The 20,720-nt window shown below is 39.4% G+C and overlaps 1 protein-coding gene across 1 annotated transcript in view; it reads left to right on the top strand.

Annotated features, from left to right (window-relative positions):
* The window catches only part of TOP1 (DNA topoisomerase I), an 86,027-nt gene that overhangs the window by 50,626 nt on the left and 14,681 nt on the right, over positions 1 to 20,720 (top strand). The window contains 6 exon segments of the mRNA XM_032605297.1: positions 1,480 to 1,592; positions 6,918 to 7,033; positions 10,314 to 10,435; positions 11,360 to 11,482; positions 13,629 to 13,816; positions 14,078 to 14,222. Coding sequence (XP_032461188.1) covers positions 1,480 to 1,592; positions 6,918 to 7,033; positions 10,314 to 10,435; positions 11,360 to 11,482; positions 13,629 to 13,816; positions 14,078 to 14,222 — 807 coding nt within the window.

Genomic DNA, 20,720 nt, shown 5'->3' with positions numbered 1-20,720 from the left:
ATTGTGGTAGGGACCCCAGATGGCAAGATCAGTCATTAAACCTCACTTGCTGGCTATGGTGTTTTTCATTTCTGGGAATTGTTCTGAAGTCTCCTAGTGACTGATAATCCCATTTTGAGGCTTGAAAACATACGATGTAGCCAGTAGTTTCCTGATGAAACCATCTGCATGCCTGTTCAGAAGCTGTTTAGAGAATGTCTTAACTGAAAAACATTTCCTTTTCCTGTGGTGTGTTTCAGCCTAAACAGTAAACATTATCTGAATTAATGCAATTCTCTAGTATTTTCTCTTCCCAGACATACTTACACGTATATATTCTCCATTCCTATTTTAAACTATGTGTAGTACTGTAGTCTTTCCCCTTCTTTGTACACTGGAGGCCATTTGCTTTCCCTAAGTTTATCTGATTACCATCCTATCATGTGTAGTCCTAGAATGTTTATATATTCCAGCCATTCCCATGAGTCACATTCTGTTATTTTTCTGGTAAACGGGCTCTCATCATAGTCAATAGCAGCTTTTTGACCTTGAGCAAGTGACAAAACCTGTTTCAGAGTTTCCTTGACTATAACTGGAAGAGGTCAAACCAAACTAAAGTTCTTTCAAGTTCTGCCATTCTGAAACTGACTTTAAGATGACTCAAAACCATTTTTCATAGCTATATAAAACTTAACTGAATAAAGACTTAAATTATATTTAATAGTTAGGACAAAGGAAAATATTCTACAGAAGAGTTTAGATTCTGTTAAGCAGGACCCCCACCTGTTGAATAGCACATTTTTGTCTGGGTGTGTGTGTGTGTGTGTGTGTGTGTGTGTGTGTGTGTGTGTGTGTTTTGAGATTTATCACCTGTATTGATGGATTATACTTGTTTATGTTTGTTCTTTTTCTGTGCTACTGTGACAGCTCATCTAGGGTTACAGTTCAAAGAAATACTATCATGGGAATTGGTCATTGTTGTAGGGCTTCCCAAGTACTTGCTTGCTTACTGCTTCATGACTTTGTGTATGCAAATAGCAGTAATAAAGTATTTCCCCCCCAGGCTCAATCAGAAATTTCCTTTCAAATTGTATATTTAATACATTAAAAGTCTCCTGTACCTGTTATTTGGTGGTATTAGAAGAGGTTTAAAGATGAGTAGATTTTAAAATAAGTGAGGATAATACACTGGGATTACTCTGTCCCAAACTCCACTGAGGCTAAAAAAATACAATTTCCCAGGCTCTTCTCCTACAGAATGAATGTTTTTAACTACTTTCTCAGGTAATCAATGTGTCTGGGAGTTTTAGGAAATACCGCTTTAGAGAAAAGTACCAATAAATTTTTATTCGTCTGTCAAATTGAGAGTATTGGACTCAGGAACTTCTCCAGTTCTCATATTCCATGATTCCAGTTTTTCTGTCTAATGGCTCCCCAAAACTACTTCCAGAAGTGTAATTGGTCCTTATTTAAGTGCTTTCTCACCATGTTTCTTTGTAGGATGGTAAATTGAAAAAACCCAAGAATAAGGATAAAGATAAAGATAAAAAAGTTCCTGAGCCAGATAGTAAGAAAAAGAAGCCGAAGAAAGAAGAGGAACAGAAGTGGAAATGGTAATATTTCAGCACTGGGTTAAAATGTTAGCTCTTTTATTCTACAACCTAATGAAACAAGAATATTGAGTATTAAAATGAATAGCTTGATATTTGTGGGAGGAGGGAAGTACTTAAAAGAATCTCTCTGGAATAACATTCTGAAATAAGTTTTGCAGGACCTAGTGAGAACATTAACTACCTCTTACCCTATTGGATCTCAATACTATGTCCCACCCTGTTGAACTATAGAAGTCCTATATATATATGGAAATTTAGCATATGAATAAAGTTGCATTTAAAATGAGAGGGGAAAAGATGGATTGTTCTATAAATCATATTGGGGAAATTGCCTATTTGTTTAAAAAAAAAAAACCTCCACAAGAAAACCTGGGTGAATATTTTTATAATTGTAGAATAACGAAGACCTTTTGAAGCAAGACATATAAGCAGAGCCATAAGGAAAATATTTATAAATTTGATAAAATTAAAGTCTTCTATATGGCAAATCAACAAACTCATGCCATTAAAAAAAAAATCCTAAAGGAAAATATTTGTACTACAATGGGCTAAGATTCGTAATATGAAAAAAAAAAGGTCTTTTAAAACAATGAAAGGAATAGTCTGATAGAAAAATGAGGAAAAGGCAACTCATTAAAGAAGATAAATGATTAACAAACATCTTAAAATATGGTGAACCTCACAAGTAGCAAAGAAAGGTGCAAAGAAAAATAATAAATGAAACATCTTTTTGTTTAATGTGTCACAGATTAGGAAAGATTAGTAAGTACCAAAACATCTAGGGTTGTAAATATGAGAAAACAGGCATTCTTCTTCACTGTGGGGAGTGAAGATTCAGACAATCTTCAATAGAGGACAGTTTAGCAATAACAGGTTATTTCTAGATGTTTAGAGTTTTGAAATAAACTTGTATTTTTTATACTGGCTGTTCTTAAAACTTTGTATTATTTAGCCGGTGCATCTATACTATACATGATTTGTGTTTATGTTGAAAAAATTCCAATGATTCAGAGGTATACGAGTTAGAAAAAAATGACTGTTCCCTTTCCTTCTTTCTCCCGTTCCCATTTTTCTTTTCTAGCTTTGAGGTATCCACTATTTGTAGTTTGGTATGTAGAGTTCCAGACCCATTGGTATGCATTTACTCTATGGCTTTTGTAATAGAGAACAGTAATCTCACCAGTACTTCTGAGCAAAGGGGAAACATCAGTGTCCAGAGAGGTGGCTGAGAGGAGCAGAGCTGCAGTGGCGGAAAGGCTCAGCACAGCTGTGCAATTGGCATTATTGGTGTGGACATATGTGGGGTTAAAAAAGGAAAGTGTAAAGGAAAAATACAGAGCAAAGGAACTCTGGGCCTTTCTGGGGTCTGTCAGAAAACTAAAGAACATGTGTTTTTATTTTCCTCATTTTTATTTCATTTTTTTCCTTTGAAATTAATCAAAGTTTTTAGTGATGGAATTTAGAAAGGTTTTTATGACCTTTAATAAAATTTTTTTTAAGATGAAATTAAGTGATTCTATAAATCAGGGGTTATTATTGGGAGTGGTGAGTTAGTAATTCGTCAGTTTGTTATGTCTCTGGGTCCTGTGGTAGGGTGCTCAGTAAGTTTGTTGAGTGAACAAGGTACTTTCTTTGTCATCACAGGCTCTCTGCTGCCTTCCCCCTTCCTTTGGAGCCCTGGCTCTTATTGGGCCTGAAAGCAGATGTACTCTTTTTTCTAGTCCAGCCTTTTGTGTGTGCAATTAGGTATCCTTGAAGGGTCTAATAGCCTGATTTTGCTTCTGTGGTTGAAATTCTTGTCAGTGTTACCACACTTTAATTCTGAGAGATTTGTGACCTATGGTTTTTATTCTTGTTTTGGTTTAAGTGGGACCATTGAAGATGGTAGGTTTGGGGCTGAGTAATCTTTGCTACAGCCTCCAGTGCATGCATTTCTCAAGTCTGGTTGTTAAATCGTGTGCATTCTTAAGCACAATGCTTGAAGGTACCACTGTAAGTTTTTATAAGTAGAGAACAGGAATGAATGACTGGCCTCTTAACCTATCGCTTGCCCTTTCCTGCTGTCACTGTAGGCTTACCTGTTAGACTCTGAAGTCGGTGGTCAAGTCCTCAGTGACTGTCACTGAGAGCCTAGTCAGTGAACTTAAATGGCAGATACTCTCATTTTTACTACCTCTCTTGCTATCTCACTAAAAGAATTAACACCCTTTATCAGTTTGGTAAATGTGTAGATCTTCTGCTTCCCCCCCAGAGTCATAGACTTGTTCATCCTGCCAAAAAACAAGCCAACTTTGAGCCTTTTCTCCCTCTTTGGTAATTTTGGGAATGGGAAAATGTTCGGGATCCCTGTGGGTTTCTTTACTGTGTCACATTTTCTCCATAGAAACAATGTTACAAGTGGTGGCAGTAATGCTCAGGCTCATTCATAGAAACCTATTAAACCCAGCTCCCCCTATTTTTTAAAAATTTTTTTAATTTATTTTTTATTGTTTTTAATTAATTGTATGTTTGTTTTTGGCTGCATTGGGTCTTCGTTGCTGCACACTTGCTTTCTCTAGTCGCGGCGAGCTGAGGCTACTCTTCATTGTGGTGCGCGGGCTTCTCTTGTTGCGGAGCACGGGCTCTAGGCACATGGGCTACAGTCGTTGCAGCACATGGGCTCAGTAGTTGCAGCACATGGGCCCTAGAGCATGCGGGCTTCAGTAGTTGCAGCACACAGGCTCAGTAGTTGTGGCATGTGGGCCCTAGAGCGCAGGCTCAGTAGTTGTGGCACACGGGCTTAGTTGCTCTGTGGCATGTGGGATCTTCCCGGACCAGGGCTCGAACCCATGTCGCCTGCATTGGCAGGAGGATTCTTAACCACTGCGCCACCAGGGAAGTCCCAGCTCCCCCTATTTTTATCTGTTACTCGTTGTAGCTATATAGGGTTTCAGCGCTGCTTTGAGTTGAGTGTACTTTTGTGTCAGGGTTGGTCTGTTGGAACATAAGTCCCATGTTTATTCTAAACAGATGATTCTTCATGAGAATATCTAGAAACTGGGGAGTTTGTTGATGGTGTTAAGTGTGATTAAGTACATGTTTTTCTTAACTTTGTTGGTGAACCATTGATGGGGGCCTTAAAAGGCCAACACTACTATTTTTATTTGTATAGTACTAGTTGCTGATCCAATGATATCAGCATGTGTCATAGGTTATGTTCTTTCTTTCTGTTTAAACTGAGGTTTAGTGTTGAGTGCATCTCTTAATTTGCTTAAATGGTTAAGAAGTTACTGTGAGCCCTCAGGATGAATGTGACGGAATAGAAAGAATTATAAAAAGTTGGAATCTTAATTAAAAAGCACTGGAGTTGGGAATTCCCTGGCGGTCCAGTAGTTAGGACTCTGCACTTTCACTGCTGTAGGCCCAGGTTTGATCCTTGGTCAGGGAACTAAGGTCCCACAAGCCATGCTGCGCGGCCAAAAACATAAAACGAAAACAAAACAGTGGAGTTGATGAGAAGAATGGAACCAAGTTATAGGATAAAGGAAAACATGGTGCTCTGGATCCCCATACAGTTACTTTGTGACTGCTATAGATAGGCTTCTTGCAGTTTCTCTCACCTCCGTATACACATCCATCCATACATACGTATTTTCTCTGATTTGGAGAGTAAAAGATCCTGGGGGAAGTGTGCAGTTAAGTGGTATTATAATACATTCACTTTGTTGTGCAGTGATCCCCACCACCTTCTGTCTCCAGAATTCCCATCACCTTGCAAAACTGAAACTCTTTTTTAAACAATAACCCTCCTTCATTCCCCCTTTTCTTGCCATCAGTAACTACCATTCTACTTTCTGTCTCTGTGAATTTGATTAATCTAGGTACCTTGTATCAGTGGAATCACAATATCTGGCCTTTGGTGGCTGGATTATTTTACTTAAGAAAATGTCCTCAAGGTTCATTCATGTTGTAGCATGTCAGAATTTTCTTCCTGTTTCAGGCTGAGTAATATTCCATTGTATGTATAGACTACTTTTTATTTATCCACTCATCAGTTAATGGATGCTTAGGTGGTTTCTACCTTTTGGAAGTTGTGAATAGTGCTTCTGTGAACATTTGTGTACAAATATTTGTTTGAATGCCTGCTTTCAGTCCTCTTGAGTGTACTCCCAGGAGTGAAGTTTCTAGATCATATGGTAATTCAATGTTTAACTTTTTGAAGAACCGCCATATTGTTTTCTACAGCTGCACCCGCTTCATTCCCACCAGCAGTGCACAAGAGTTCCAGTTTCTCCACATCCTCATCAACACTTGTTATTTCTGATTTGTTTTTGTTTTTTAAGAATAGCTATCCTAGTGGCTGAGAGTGCTATCTCATGGTTTTGATTTACATTTTCCTAATAATCAGCACCCTTGTCAAAAATAATTTGATCATATATATTGACCTTGGTTTTATAGTAATGCTCTTGTTACAGCACAGTTTTTGATACATGTAATTTTTATTTGATGTTTCTGAACTTTAAAACATTGGCGTTGTAAGATGACAGGAAGTAATAGAATATGCATAACTGGCCTCCTGAATAATTCTGTAGAACTGTAGTACTTTTCATTTTAAGATAGGAATACCAAAGATTAAAATCTGTGAAGTTTTAAAGTATTCTATCTGTAAGACAACTGACTGACTCTTTAAAAAACAAAATGGTGGTGGTGGTGGTGAGAAGGTTTGTCTAATTCTAGAGAAAGAAAGACTTTGAGACATATCAACCAATTGCAGTGTGTGGTCCTTAATTGTATCCTAGTCTATAAAATACTTTTTGGATATAATAGGGATGTTTTTAATATGGTCTGAGTATTTGAAGGATACTAGGGAACTATTACATGAGATGATAGTCATTATGTACTTTCTCAAAGGATTGTTTTCCCTTACACCTTCACCTGGCATCTCCATTCCCAGGAGGCCTTTTCCTATGTATCAGCTGTATAAATAATACCTCTGTCATGTACATCGTTGTGGCTGTTATACCATTGTGATAAAACAGTTGTTTCCATATCCATATCCCCTACTTATTGCTGAATAATGATCTCATGTACTCAATATCTTTGGACTAAACTGCTGAAATGTATTTTACTCCGTTCACCTGATTATTCCATCATATTTGTTGTGAGTATTGGCTTTTACAAAGTGAAGGATGCTGGGGTTTTTTGACCCAGGCCTTGAATGTGGGGCAGAGAGTCATTCCAGAGCACCAATCAGTTGAGCAGATAATTATTTTGGCATTTAATAGGTGATAATCTCTATATTAGGTGAAGTGATCACTAAATGAGGTTGTACTTTGTCTTTTAAAGGTGGGAAGAAGAGCGCTATCCTGAAGGCATCAAGTGGAAATTCCTAGAACATAAAGGTCCTGTATTTGCTCCACCATATGAACCTCTTCCAGAGAATGTCAAGTTTTACTATGATGGTGAGTTGTTCCAAGGTTGTCCAATTCTTGGCCAAGGAAAGAGTTTGCTTCTATTTAGGAATAGAAAGTGAGGAAGGATCTTGTGCTGTATAATCCTTTTTGTTTGTTTCATTTTGTTTTATTGTCATCGTATGGTTTGGGGAAAGGGCTCTCAGGTGTTTACTTAACTCTTAAAAGGCCCATTTGGTGCTGAAAAAGTGCCGTGAGAAAGGGGCTGTCTTATCTCCCTTGTCTCCCTTTGAGACATGGTCCCCAAAAGGTCCATCTACATAGGTCACAGCACTTGGTCCACAAGCCTAATGTTTTTATCTGAACTTCACTTCTAAGGAGCTACTCTTTGTAAGAGTTACTGGAAAAGCCTGACTTGAATGGTGGTATTTTATTTTAGTGACATAATGCAAGCTGACAAGCTGCTCATTGCTAGAAATAGTATTTAGTACTTGATTGAGGATTAATTAGTCTGCCATCAACATCTAGGTAGGGCTAATAGGTGTCTATCACTCTACACAGCGCAACACTATGCCTTTGCCCTTTATGCAGTCAAGTCTGCTGGGCTGCTCTGAAGAAATAGCCTGCCTCGTTCTCTTAGAACCCTCAGAACTGTCTATTAACTGTCACTGGTATTTCTGTCCTTGGGTTGAACATTTTGAGAGTAGTCTTTGATGCTCCCTTATTGGCATATAGCAGTATGCAGATGGTAATACTCAGCTGATTTCCCTCATTCCAAGAGTTTTCTCCAGAAATGGCTAGAGCATTATTCCTCAAACTCTCATGTGCTTTAGATTCACCAAGAGGATCTGGGCCCATTTAATTGGTGTTGAGTGATATTGGGTGCTTCTGAACCAAGTGGTCTGCTGACCAAACTTTGAGAAACACTGGGCCAGGAGGACTGCTGAAAAGCATCAGTGGTGAACACTCAGAGTTCTGGTATATCTCTGTGTCCACGAGCAGTGGCCTCAGGCCATGGATGCTTATAGGTCAAGGGTGGTAGTTTATACTGAAAGGCCGGGTCTTGCAAGTGAGGAACATGTCAGACTTGGCAAGCTGGACTTCGTTTTTTTTAAACTGTATTTATTCAGCGTGCCTGTATTCAGACACCAAGACCCAGCAGCGACAATACTGACGAATCCCTGATCTCATGGACTGTGCCATCTAGCAGGACCTTATAGCCTCAGTGACAAATGCTTACATCAGATAAACATTCTGACCTATGTTGACTGGACAACACAGGACAAGAGTACAGAGTTCTGCTGTCAGCCCTCACAGTGGGTCATTCCTGGAGACTCTTCAGTGTGACTAAAAGCTAAAACTCCAATGAACAGAAAGAGCCTTAGATAATCATAAAAGTTCAGGTATTCTGTAACCCTAGTATGGGTTTACCAAGAGCTTTAGAATGCTCAACTGGTAAAGCCTAACTCTGAGGTCCAAAGTGATTTGAAGGAAAGCTAGATTCCTTTCTTTAGCCTTTGGGTTTCTCTTACTTTCCAAGATGGGAATTCTTGCCTGGTCGTCCTTTATAGGAGCTCCAGCTCCAGGGCTCTCACATTTTCTCATGTGCTCTTTCTCAGATCTCTTCCCTTTGATTAGGTAAAGTCCCACACTGCAGTAAGTCAAGAAGTTGTATTTGACTTACTAGTCTAGAGTGATACTGTCAGTCCTGCCTGCTCTCTAGGGAAGAGAATTCTCAGACTCCTTTAGCGCTTGCCAGGGAGGTGGGGAACGGACTGGCTGAAGCAGTGAATGGCCTCTAAGAAACTCCAGTTTTCAGCTCTGACTCAGCAGTTTCTTATTCCTGGAGCTCAGCCTTTTCTACAAAACACTACCATTGTCAGGAACCTTTAAGTCATCCTCCTACCCTTCTACTGCTGGGAGCTGTCATTTCATCGTTTGACAGCTCATCTAAAACAGGAGGCGTCAAAATTGTTCTCTATTGGGACAGAATTCAGTAAAATTTCCCAAAGAGTATACCAGAGATACCCGAGAACAGTTTACATTCTTTCTTGCCTTTTATTTTATTCTTAGTGACTTAATGGTTTCCTTTATATTGGAAGCATGTTACATCTTAACTGGCAACACTGGTTCCGACTTGAGTGGGGGAATTCTAAAGAAGTGCAGGAAACTCTTGAAAGCCAGCCTATCCTCAAGGTGTCGTCTTTGGAAGGAGCCGGAATGTTGAGAGGGGAAGCCGCGCCACCTGCTGGCCTTTTAAAATTATGAATTTCAAGCAGGTTCTTTCTGTCTACCCAGAAAGTTTCAGTTTGGAGCTGCAATTCCCTGTATCAACCCTACAATCAGGGATAATAACTTTCTAACCATCATGAGATGAGATGTCTTCTAAGTTTTGAAATGAATGGATTTCTGGTTAAGTTTTAGTTTTCTGTAATAAATGGGAAAATCCTTGGTGAATTATTAGTACCTATGTAATAGTAAGGCAGTGGAGAAACGTGTATGCCAAGAACCCCAGTCATCCCTGTGTTCTGGATGAGCCCTGTTTCCCTGAAAGAGGCAACCTCATAATGCCTGTGTTCCAGGGCATCTCAAACTCTAGTGTATACACAAGCCACTTGGGGGTCTCATTGAAATGTACTTTCTGGTCAGTAGGTCTGGGGTGGGGCCTGAGATGCTGCACTTCTAACAAACTCCCACGTGATGTCAATACTGCTGGTCCATGAACTATACTTTGAGTAGCAAGGTTCTAGAGGAATGTCTTACTTAGATTTTTCATATGGGATATCTGGGCTTGCCTGCTGTGAATATATATTTTTAATTCATATTCCACCCACCTAACTTTGAAGAAGAAAGATGCCTATTTCTTTTCCCCACAATTCCTTTCTTCCACTCCCTGCCCTATCCCTTCCTCCCCTTCTTGAACAGAAGCTGTTTAGCTTAGCAGTGGCAGGAGTCCCTCTGAGGATTTGATTTTTAAAAACCATTGAAGAGGTGTAAAGGACCCTGCTTGCTGAAAGGAAAAGGAAGAGTGACTGGGCCTCCCCCAGGTCATCCCTGTCCTGAGCAGGCTCCTGGGAACAATTTACTGGCATAGTCTCCAGAGAATGACCCAGGTAAATATCTGATACAGAGAAGGCGAATTCGTACAAGTAGATACAAATCAATATACTACTGTCTTTGTTGTTATTGTTGTTACCACGTGTCACCAGACCTTTATATACATACCGTTGGAAGGTAAACCATTATTAAAGAAGACGTCTCCAGAGCCTCAGTGTTTATACTCAGAACATGAATACTACACCTCATTTTTTGGAACCACTTTTTTCTCTAGGTAAAGTCATGAAGCTGAGCCCCAAAGCAGAAGAAGTAGCTACGTTCTTTGCAAAAATGCTCGACCATGAATATACTACTAAGGAAATATTTAGGAAAAATTTCTTTAAAGACTGGAGAAAGGTATTGTAGCCTATATATTGATATCCTAGCACCTTACAAAAATATTGATCAACTACTAAGTAATAAATTGTAATTTTACAAAAAATTCCCTGATGTACAATTTGAGTTTTATGAATTTTATTGTATTAAAAAATTGGGGGAGGGGGTTCTGTTCATTTACTGTATTATATAGGTTTTCTATCCAACAAGAATACCTATATTTCTTTCCTGTCAGCTGTCATAGGACGGTAGGGGGTAGTTTATCAGATTAGGCCAAACAGAAAACCTCAGCTCCAGCTGAGCAAAGCAAAGTTTGCCTCTGCAGGACTGCCCTCTGTCTGCTATTGCAAAGAGACATGCATTGATGTTGTGCTGTTCCCTCTTGATTCGTGCTCGTTAGCTTAGGTACTTCCTGCTCTTGAAACCGCATATCTGTCCTGTATCTGCCCATGTGATTTTAAACAACTTCCTTATTCTCAATATGGATAATATGACAGAGGCTGAGCTGAAGGTTACCTTCTGAATAGCTCTAGAAGTAAGATTTAATAAGTGAAGAGAGCAAGGATGTTTCTAGGAGAGAATGAATGTGGGAATATCTCTCCCATTACTAAAATGAACAATGTGTATTCATGTTTCCCCAGCTGTAGTACTCATATGCTTAGGGGGTTGTGGCAGTGTGCCAAGGAGTACGAGAAACTACATAAGAGTGTTACCCTTTTCAGTGTTAAGTTATTTTGAATGTTCTTCTATTGAATACATATTTATAATAGAATGAAGTAAGAAACGTGTTCCTTTTTTTTCAAAACTCACAAGTTTAGATTGACTACCTTGCCAGATACCCTTTGACTGAAAACATGATGCTTTGCTGTAACTGCAGAAAAACCAGAGGGCTTTTTAGTTTATTTACCTTCTTCTTCTTCTGTCTCCCCCTTTTCTTTTAACTAGGAAATGACCAATGAAGAGAAGAATGTTATCACCAACCTCAGCAAATGTGATTTTACCCAGATGAGCCAGTATTTCAAAGCCCAGACAGAAGCTCGGAAGCAGATGAGCAAGGAAGAGAAACTGGTACTGCAGAATTTCTTAAACCTCTGGAGAATTTTAGAATAGTGATCAGTTTATCTAATTTTCTTCTTGTTTCTTTTTTTTTTTTTTTTTTTTTAATTTTTATTTATTTATTTATGGCTACATTGGGTCTTCGTTGCTGTGCATGGGCTTTCTCTAATTGCGGCAAGCAGGGGCTCCTCTTTATTATGGTGCACAGGCTTCTCATTGCAGTGGTTTCTCTTGTTGTGGAGCACAGGCTCTAGGCGTTTGGGCTCAGCAGTTGTGGCTCGCGGGCTCTAGAGCACGGTCTCAGTAGTTGTGGCACACGGGCTTACTTACTCCGTGGCATGTGGAATCTTCCCCGACCAGGGCTCGAACCCATGTCGCCTGCATTGGCAGGCGGACTCCTAACCACTGAGCCACCAGGGAAGTCCCTCTTCTTGTTTCTTACAAAACAGTTTTGACTTTAATGATTTCACATGGCTCTATACTAAAGATGTAGGATTCTCAGCCTAGTGAAGTCTAGAATTTCTTAAGGGTTTTATGTAGACTGAAAATTGTGAATAAGCACTATGTTTAATGGCTCAATATGAGAACCCTGGTGTTCTGTTGATCTAAAAACCAGCCAGTAGCTCCAATAATACAGTATTTAAGGATGGGCAGATCTGACTCACAGTGGCTCCTGGATGTTAGGGATTTAAGACAGATAAAATCATATTGGCTATGTGTACACACACACACACACACACACACACACACACACACACACACACACACACTCCTTTGACATATTTTACTCTGGAATCTAGGCATGCTCATCCATCTTCGTCTTCTAGCCATGGCCAACCTCATTCCTAAAGGATCTTTCTAGTATCCAGCTGGGATGTCACTTTCTTCTAGAATACTGGTAGGCAAGCTATAGATAGGCTGCTTGTTATTGTAGAAAAGTTTTATTGGAACATGCCACATCTGCTTGTTTACCTATTATCTATGGTTGCTTTCATGCAACAGTGGCAGAGTTGAGTAATTACAGCAGAGACTGTATGGCCCTCAAGCCTAAAACATTTTCTATCTAGAATCAGAGGGCTAAGAGTTAAGGATTTTAAGGAATTCTTTGCACTTCAAGGCCTGGTAGTTTTAGTGTATTAAACTTGCATGTTTATATAATTTAGGCCATTGTCTTTATGTAACTCATTGTTTGAGGGTGCCTATTTGACCTTCAGTTTAAAAAATTAGAAGTTACTATAGGGATCATAAGAATGGTCCCTGCACCAGGCTTTTTAGTCTCAGCTTAGTCTTTTCTCCAGTCTTCCCAATTAGTAAAATTTGGTTTATTTTTCACTTCAGGGGTGTTTTTCAAATTAAAAACCACTTTAGGGAGGGTTCGTTTTGGGTTTTTTTTTTTTTTTAATATTTATGTATTTGTTTTATTTATTTATTTGGCTGAGCCGAGTCTTAGTTATGGCACGCGGGATCTTTGTTGCCACGTGCAGGATCTTCATTGCGGCATGCAGGATCTTTTAGTTGCGGCATGCAGGATCTGGTTCCCTGACCCAGGTATCGAACCTGGGCCCCTTGCATTGGGAGCACAAGTCTTAACCACTGGACTGCCAGAGACATCCCTAGGGAGGTTTTTAAAGTAACACCATGTCAGAGCCTTGTCAAGGACACCTGTTGCCAGCAAGTTGTGGATTTTTGTCTACATACAAGGCAGCAGGACTTACTTAAATTGAATTGCTGAGTATAATATGAAGGAAGAGTCAGCAGAGGGTAAGGAGGCTCCAAATCATTCCATCTTTGGAGCAAGGATCACAGTATAAAATATATGTACCCATGTACTAGGAAAGAATCCGTAACAGGTTTCTTTGCACTTGAAAACCCACGTGAAATACTGTTCACATGGGAATTTTATTGTATTTAAGCTTGAAAAATCTCTTTGGTCTTCTGGGAATTCCCTGGCAGTCCAGTGGTTAGGACTCTGCACTTCCACTATAGGGGGCCCGTGCGGCCAAAAAAAAACCTCTTAGGTTTTCCTTTATCTGAATTTGTTTCTTAGTGATTTTTAGACTTTTCTCTACCTTGACCTGTCCTCCCACAAGAGCTAAGAATGTATGAGTTGAGCACAGTAATTTGAATCCCTTTTGAGTACTTCCTTACCATCTTCCAGAAAATCAAAGAGGAGAATGAAAAATTACTGAAAGAATATGGCTTCTGTGTTATGGATAACCACAGAGAGAGGATTGCCAACTTCAAGATAGAACCTCCTGGGCTTTTCCGTGGCCGTGGCAACCACCCCAAGATGGGCATGCTGAAGAGAAGGATCATGCCTGAGGATATAATCATCAACTGTAGCAAGTGAGCACAGTTCATCCTTTGGCCGGAAATGAAGTGGAGGGCTTCCTTTGTTCTTGGTAGTTGGGAGTTTTTCCTACATTACAGAGGACTGTTTGGGAGCAGCATGGTATTTCTATGTATAGATCTCTAAGTGTTTATCACGTATTGACTGGTGAGGAGGAAACCTGGAAATATATGCTCAGCAGATTTGTCCACTTCACGTTATGAAAGGTGAAATTGCTCATTACTTCTCACCTCACTGCTCTCGCTTTATTTCCACAGAGATGCCAAGGTTCCTTCTCCTCCTCCAGGTCATAAGTGGAAAGAGGTCCGACATGATAACAAGGTTACTTGGCTAGTCTCCTGGACAGAGAACATCCAAGGTTCTATTAAATACATCATGCTGAACCCTAGCTCACGAATCAAGGTAAGGGGTAGCTAAGAGCTGCACCAGTTAGTGGGGCTGATAATCTCTGTCTTTTTGTTGAAATCTAATGTTCTCAGCCTCTAGAATCACTTGACAAATTGAAAAACATCCCCACAAATAGAAGGTAATTTCATAATTAGCATTATCTGGTGATGTCCCTAAGATGTATCCATTTTTTACATCACATTGTATTCTTATTTATTAATTCACAAATATTAACCGAAATCCCAGTATGAGCCTGGCACGGTGTATGCACGGTGCTAGGAATTGTGTTGGTAAACAAGGTGGACACAGTCCTTGCCTTCACATTGTTTACTGTCCAGAGGTCAGAGTGCAATGAAGAACGTGGTAAATGTGTATTGGCTTCTACAGCTAGTTCTCTTCCTCACCTTCCTTGGCTCTGAAGAAGGGGATGTAATTACTCTGAATCCAGAAAGAGGTTGTAAAACCTAGAGTCTTACATACTCTGTCTTCCTAAGGTTTCATCTGGGTAGATTCCACCAGGACCAAGTGGGATAATGTATGTGAAAGATTATCATAAACTGTTGAGTACCCATGTGCTGCTGCTTATTGATACTGCTACTGACAGGAGGAAACTGTCTTGGAAGGGCAGTCAGTTCTTGTTAGCCTGCTAGGCATACCCTGCTTGGGCAAGTCCCTCAGACATACTATGGAAATGTGAACGGCAACTTAAAAGAGAGATGGGCTCCACAGAAAAACAGTCAAGGAATTAGTTCTGTATAGACTGACTGTTTACATGCAGGGGACTGAGGCTAAAGACCCTCTTAATCTTGGTTTATAGTTTATTAAACACTTGTTAAGATTTGAAAGCCACAGCTCAAAAGGCTGTGTGTCTTTTCAAGACTAAATGCACATTTTCTAGCTTATAGTCCTGTGTCCTAATGAAAAATACCCATGTATATATTTTCTTCAGTGTAATTGGAAAATGTCACTGTTTTTAGTTTAGAGTAAGTATAAAATCAGAAAGAGAACCCCCGTGGCAAGTAAAAGTCAGGTCATTTAAAGAAACATGTTGTATTCCTCTTCTGAAATACCACCAAGCTGTAGGGCTACCAAGGTGGATTAACAATGGTTTTAGCCCTCAAGGAACTTACAGGCTGCTGGGCAAATCGGATAAGAAGTCAATTGTATTGGAAAGGTAAATGCTGAATGCTTCAGATAAATGGAGTAGTTATTCCCAGCAGTTAGAGATTAGAAACAACTTTATGAAGGAAATTTTGTTACAGTTAGGTCTTAAAAGAGAGGCATTTAAAACAGAGAAATGTGTCATTATGGACAGAGACGAGGAGTATGAAAAGGAGTAACAGAATTGTCAAGTGATGGTTGCACAGCATTGTGAATGTGCCAGCTGTCACTAATGGTAAATTTTATATTATGTGTGTTCTACCACATAAAAAAAATTTATCAAAATAAAAGATTTTGGATTACTGTTAAAGTATTTTCACATAAGTTGACATTTGATTCTGTTAATAACCACACCAGATATGAACTAATGCCATCGTTTTACAGATAAATTTAATCTCTGAGAGGCCAAACTGTTGCCAGCCTTAAATGCCATGCTAAAGCGACTAGACCATGTTCTGCAATTGATGAACCACGGCTTGGAACAGAGGAGTGTCTTGAGCATAACCCGACTTGAGCAAGATTTACAGGCATTACACATAATCAAATCAATAAATACAAACTGTTGTACATGCTGCAAAGGATACAGGGTACCTATTTGAGAGTATGCCAGGGCACCTGATCTGGCTTCTGGGGTTTAGGAAAGGCCTTTCTGAGAAAGTAACATTTAAGATGAGACTTACAGAATGAATAGGATTTATCCATGGAAAGGATAGGGGAATGGGCATTCCAAAGCAAATAGCCTTTTGAAATCCCTGAGGTAAGAAGGAGCTGCGTGTTCTTGAGGACTGAAAGGCGAACACCGTAATTGGAGTATAATGAGCAAGAAAGAGGCATGATGAGAGGAGACTTGGAGAGAAGAATGCAGGCCAGATCTTCAGACTCTTCCTTAAAAAAAATTTTGTTTTTTTTTTTTTTTTTTTAATGTGGACCATTTTTAAAGTCCGTATTGAATTTTGTTACAGTATTGCTTCTGTTTTTTGTTTCTGTTTTTTAATTAATTATTTATTTTTGGCTGCGTTGGGTCTTCGTTGCGTCACGCTGGCTTTCTCTCGTTGCGGGGAGTGGGGGCTACTCTTCGTTGCAGTGTGCAGGCTTCTCATTGCAGTGGCTTCTCTTGTTGCGGAGCATAGGCCCTAGGTGCGCGGGCTTCAGTAGTTGTGGCACGCAGGCTTCAGTAGTTGTGGCTCGCGGGCTCTAGAGCACAGGCTCAGTAGTTGTGGCACATGGGCTTAGCTGCTCTGTGGAATGTGGGATCTTCCGGGACCAGGGATTGAACCCCTGTCCCCTGCATTGGCAGGCGGATTCTTAACCACTGCGCCACCAGGGAAGCCCTTGCTTCTGGTTTTATGTTTTGGTTTTTTGGCCACGAGGCATGTGGGATCTTAACTCCCCGACCAGGGATAGAACCTGCAACCCCCTGCATTGAAAGGCAAAGTCTTAACCAGTGGATCGCCAGGGAAGTCCCTAAAATTTTGTCTATTATCCAAATCCAGTAGGAAGCCACTGGGTTTTAAAGAGGGGAATAACGCAATTTGTGTTTTAGTAACCTGTGATATAACTGATCATTCTGACTGCTGCTCTGTGGAGACTGGATTGGACACAGACAGGAAGTAGGGAGACCAGTAGGAGACTGTTGCAGTACTCCAGGCAAGAAATGGCAATGACCGAGACAAGATGATGGCAGTGGGGGTCGAGAGAGGGGAACAGATGCCAAATACATGTGTGCTCTTACAGGCAGGATTAGAGTCGATAGTAGGAGAGTCTCTGAGGGTTGAGAGACTCGTTAGACAAGCTGGTGGAGCTCCTCAAGGGCAGAGAGCCAGCCAATTTTTATTCAGACAATATCCAGATAACTCCTGTGCACTGTAAGGATTTGTGCAGGTTTCTGAGTGATGGTTATGGTAGTAAACCTAGAAAGTCACCTAGATGTAGGCCCTGCCTAGAACCTTATACCCAGGACAGAGTGGCTCACTCTAGCAACTGGGTTGGGATCCTGAGTCATGAAAAATGGTTAAAGCTTTGGCAAGTGGTACTGTTGAGGGGAAAATAAATGTGATTTCTTAAGCTTTCTGTCAGTCCTCCTCGGTTATGTCCCACTCAGCAGAACAGATCTTCAGAGGTTGAGGTTTTGACAGCATGTTAAATGGTTTTTTAACTGCACTGCCAGCAGGAGAAGCATTCTCTTTTTAGATAAAAAATAGAAAGATACAAGTAACAGGGATTTTATTTTCAATGAAATATTTCAAATATACAAGAATATATACAATGAACACTTACATACCTACCATCTGGCTGTGTCAAACCTTAACACCATGTCCTATTTCAGTTGCTTCATTTCATAAAAGTATTCTGAAAACCATAGCTTGAAGCCCACTAGGTACCATTCATCTCTTTCCCTAGAGAATACTATATTGAATTTAATGTTTTCATTCTTGTGTGTATTTTTGTATTTTTACAGTGTATTATGTGTGCATGAACAATATGTAATATTGTTTTACAAGGTTTGATTTTAAATTAGATATGTTATTGAGATCGTTCTGCAACTTATTTCACCCAGCTTTGGTGTTGAGATTTTATTATCTTGATATACATTTCTAATTTATCCATTTTATTTGCTACATGGTATTCTATTATATAAAAAATTATCTGGGGCTTCCCTGGTGGCGCAGTGGTTGGGAGACCGCCTGCCGATGCAGGGGACATGGTTCTTGCCCCGGTCCCGGAAGATCCCACATGCCGCGGAGTGGCTGGGCCCGTGAGCCATGGCCGTGGAGCCTGCGCGTCCAGAGCCTGCGCGTCTGGAGCCTGTGCTCCGCAAAGGGAGAGGCCACAACAGTGAGAGGCCAGGGTACCGCAAGAAAAAAAAATTATCTGTTCTCTTGTCAAGAGACACTTCGGGTTTACAGTCATTAGCTAATATAAATAGTGCTGGCATAAACACATTTTCCTTGTGTATACAGACGAAAATGTCCCTTAAAAATTCTTTATTAGATATTTCCAAATTGTTCTCTAAAGTACTTGAACGAGTTTACATCACCACCGTCCTCCCAACATTGAGCACAAGTTTCTCTTTTTTCCATATGTTTCTAAGATTTTGCTTTTTATATTTGGATCTTTGATCAACTAGAATGTATTTTTGTGTATGGTGTGAGGTTGAGATCTAATGTATTTTTCCCAAATGCATAACCAGTTGTCCCAGAACAATTTAGTTGTGTTACCCCTCTGTCATATATCACATTTGTACACATATGTCATATTGTTTCTGGGCTCTCTGTCCTGTTTCATTTGTCTGTTTCTTCATCAGTAGCATACTGTCTGAACTACTGTAGCTTTATAAGTCTTACTATTGAGTCGGACAAGTTTCCTTCGTCTCATTCTTCAAAATTGTTTTGGCTCTCTGCTGTTCCACATTAATTCTGAGATAAATTTGTCAAGTTCTAATGAAGATGATTGAGACTTTTCTTATAAGATTGCATTGAAATTATAGATTAATAGGGAGAAAATATTGAGATTATTTTATTGAATCTTCCAATCCAGGAACATGTTGTACCTCTCCATTAATTCATATCTTTGAATATACCCTTCAATATTGTTTTGTAATTTTCTCCATAGAGGTATTACACATTTTTTTAAACTTTTCTTAGAGACCTTATAGTTTTTTGTGCTATTGAATAAGTATTTTTCGTTGTTACATTTTTGTTTGTTATTACTGGAGTGGTAATGCTGTTGATTTTTTTAATATTGATCTTCTATCTGGCAACATTGCTGAACTCTTATTCTAAAAGTGTCTGTGTCTTTTTGGAGTTTCTGTATAGTGACACTATTTTTATATTTTTAAAAAAACAATCATCCATGAAACCTTAACTTCTCACTAGTCAGCTATTGTCACAGTCAAATACTTGATTAATTTCTGTACTCAGTACCTTCTCTCTGGGTTTACTTGTTGAAATACATCCTTTATCATTTATTTAGTGAGTTTCCATAGGTGGCAAATTTTTCTTTTATCTGAAAGTTTCTTTATTTTCCTTCTTATGATCTGTCTTTTCTCCAGTAAAGAATGCATCTTTATTATTGGCGATCTATGGTGTATCTAAATATACATATATTTTTAAAGATACTCAGACTAGACTTTCAATTTGAGGACAAAAGCATTTTTATTCTAGAAAACTCTCGGCCATTATTTCTTCCATAGCTTCTAGGCCATTCCTCTCATTTATTTGTCTCTTTAGGTCTGGTCTTCATTTTCAGGGGAGTTCTAGAGACTTACTTCTGTTCACTAATTCTCTTTTTGATTATATCCAATCTAAAGTTTATCCCACCTACAATTTGTTTCAATTATTATTTTTGTTTTCAGGATTTCTAATTATTTTTATTTCATATTTACCTGATTTCATTTCATTTCATTTAAGACATGTGCTTATTTTATCATTCTTTTGTCCTTTTTAGTAGATGTTATATATATTTTTTTCTCTTGAAAGTCTTTGTTCTTTAAAATGTTACCTGAAGTGAATTCATGTACTAATTATTTTGTTGGCAGTTCTTCTAACCCATTTTCCTCACATATTTTGGAATTTGTTTGTAAACCCTTTTGAACGGGAAGTAGTTTTTGTCTGTGTATCATTCCCTTTTCCTCCTCTTTGCTCTCTACTTCTCTGCTCATTCCTCCTGTCTTGGAGCGAGTCTTCTAACCCAGCTCAGCCCATGCTAACACAGCCCCTGGCTTCAGGTTGCCCCTTCTTGCGTGGAGCACTTTCATTGCTACATGTTTGGAGTACAGTGATGATTAAAGCATGAATTCATTGACCTGATCTGACCCAAAGGTCTGTGAAGAGTAAGTTTTTGTCATAGAGGGTGAAGGGTGGTAACTGGTGGTTTTACTTCATGGAGGACTTTAGGTCCAGTTTATGGAGGCTGCCACCATCATGGGGCTTTGCTGTACACCTTTCTGCTCAGCCTCCAGGGATTTCTCCTGAGATTCTTTGCTTGCTCTTGTATCTATATCTTGCTCATTCACTTCTTGCATGTAATACTGTTACACCTTTCTACTCCATCTCTGCTCCTTCAAAAAATTTAACTCAAGCATGATATGACTTACAGATTTTTGACAATTTAAAAAATTTGGTTAGTCAAGGGTAAAAAAGAGCACAGCTGAAATGTGTCCCTTTGATGTACCCTGTCCTTGCCCCCTTTCTAGAAACTTGGATTGGTCTGCTTGTGGTCATAGCCAGCATTACACTACTTCTGGTCTCCTAGGTCATTGAAAGGATCAGGACTTCTGAGAGCCACAGTAACACATGCTCCAGCTACTGAAAAGATTGTCCTGAGCTCATTCACATCTTTATATACTCATCT

The sequence above is a fragment of the Phocoena sinus genome, chromosome 15 (assembly GCF_008692025.1).
Source record: "Phocoena sinus isolate mPhoSin1 chromosome 15, mPhoSin1.pri, whole genome shotgun sequence".
Lineage (NCBI taxonomy): Eukaryota > Metazoa > Chordata > Mammalia > Artiodactyla > Phocoenidae > Phocoena > Phocoena sinus.
The sequence above is the reverse complement of the archived record's forward strand: the minus strand, read 5'-3'. Positions and strand labels throughout refer to the sequence as shown.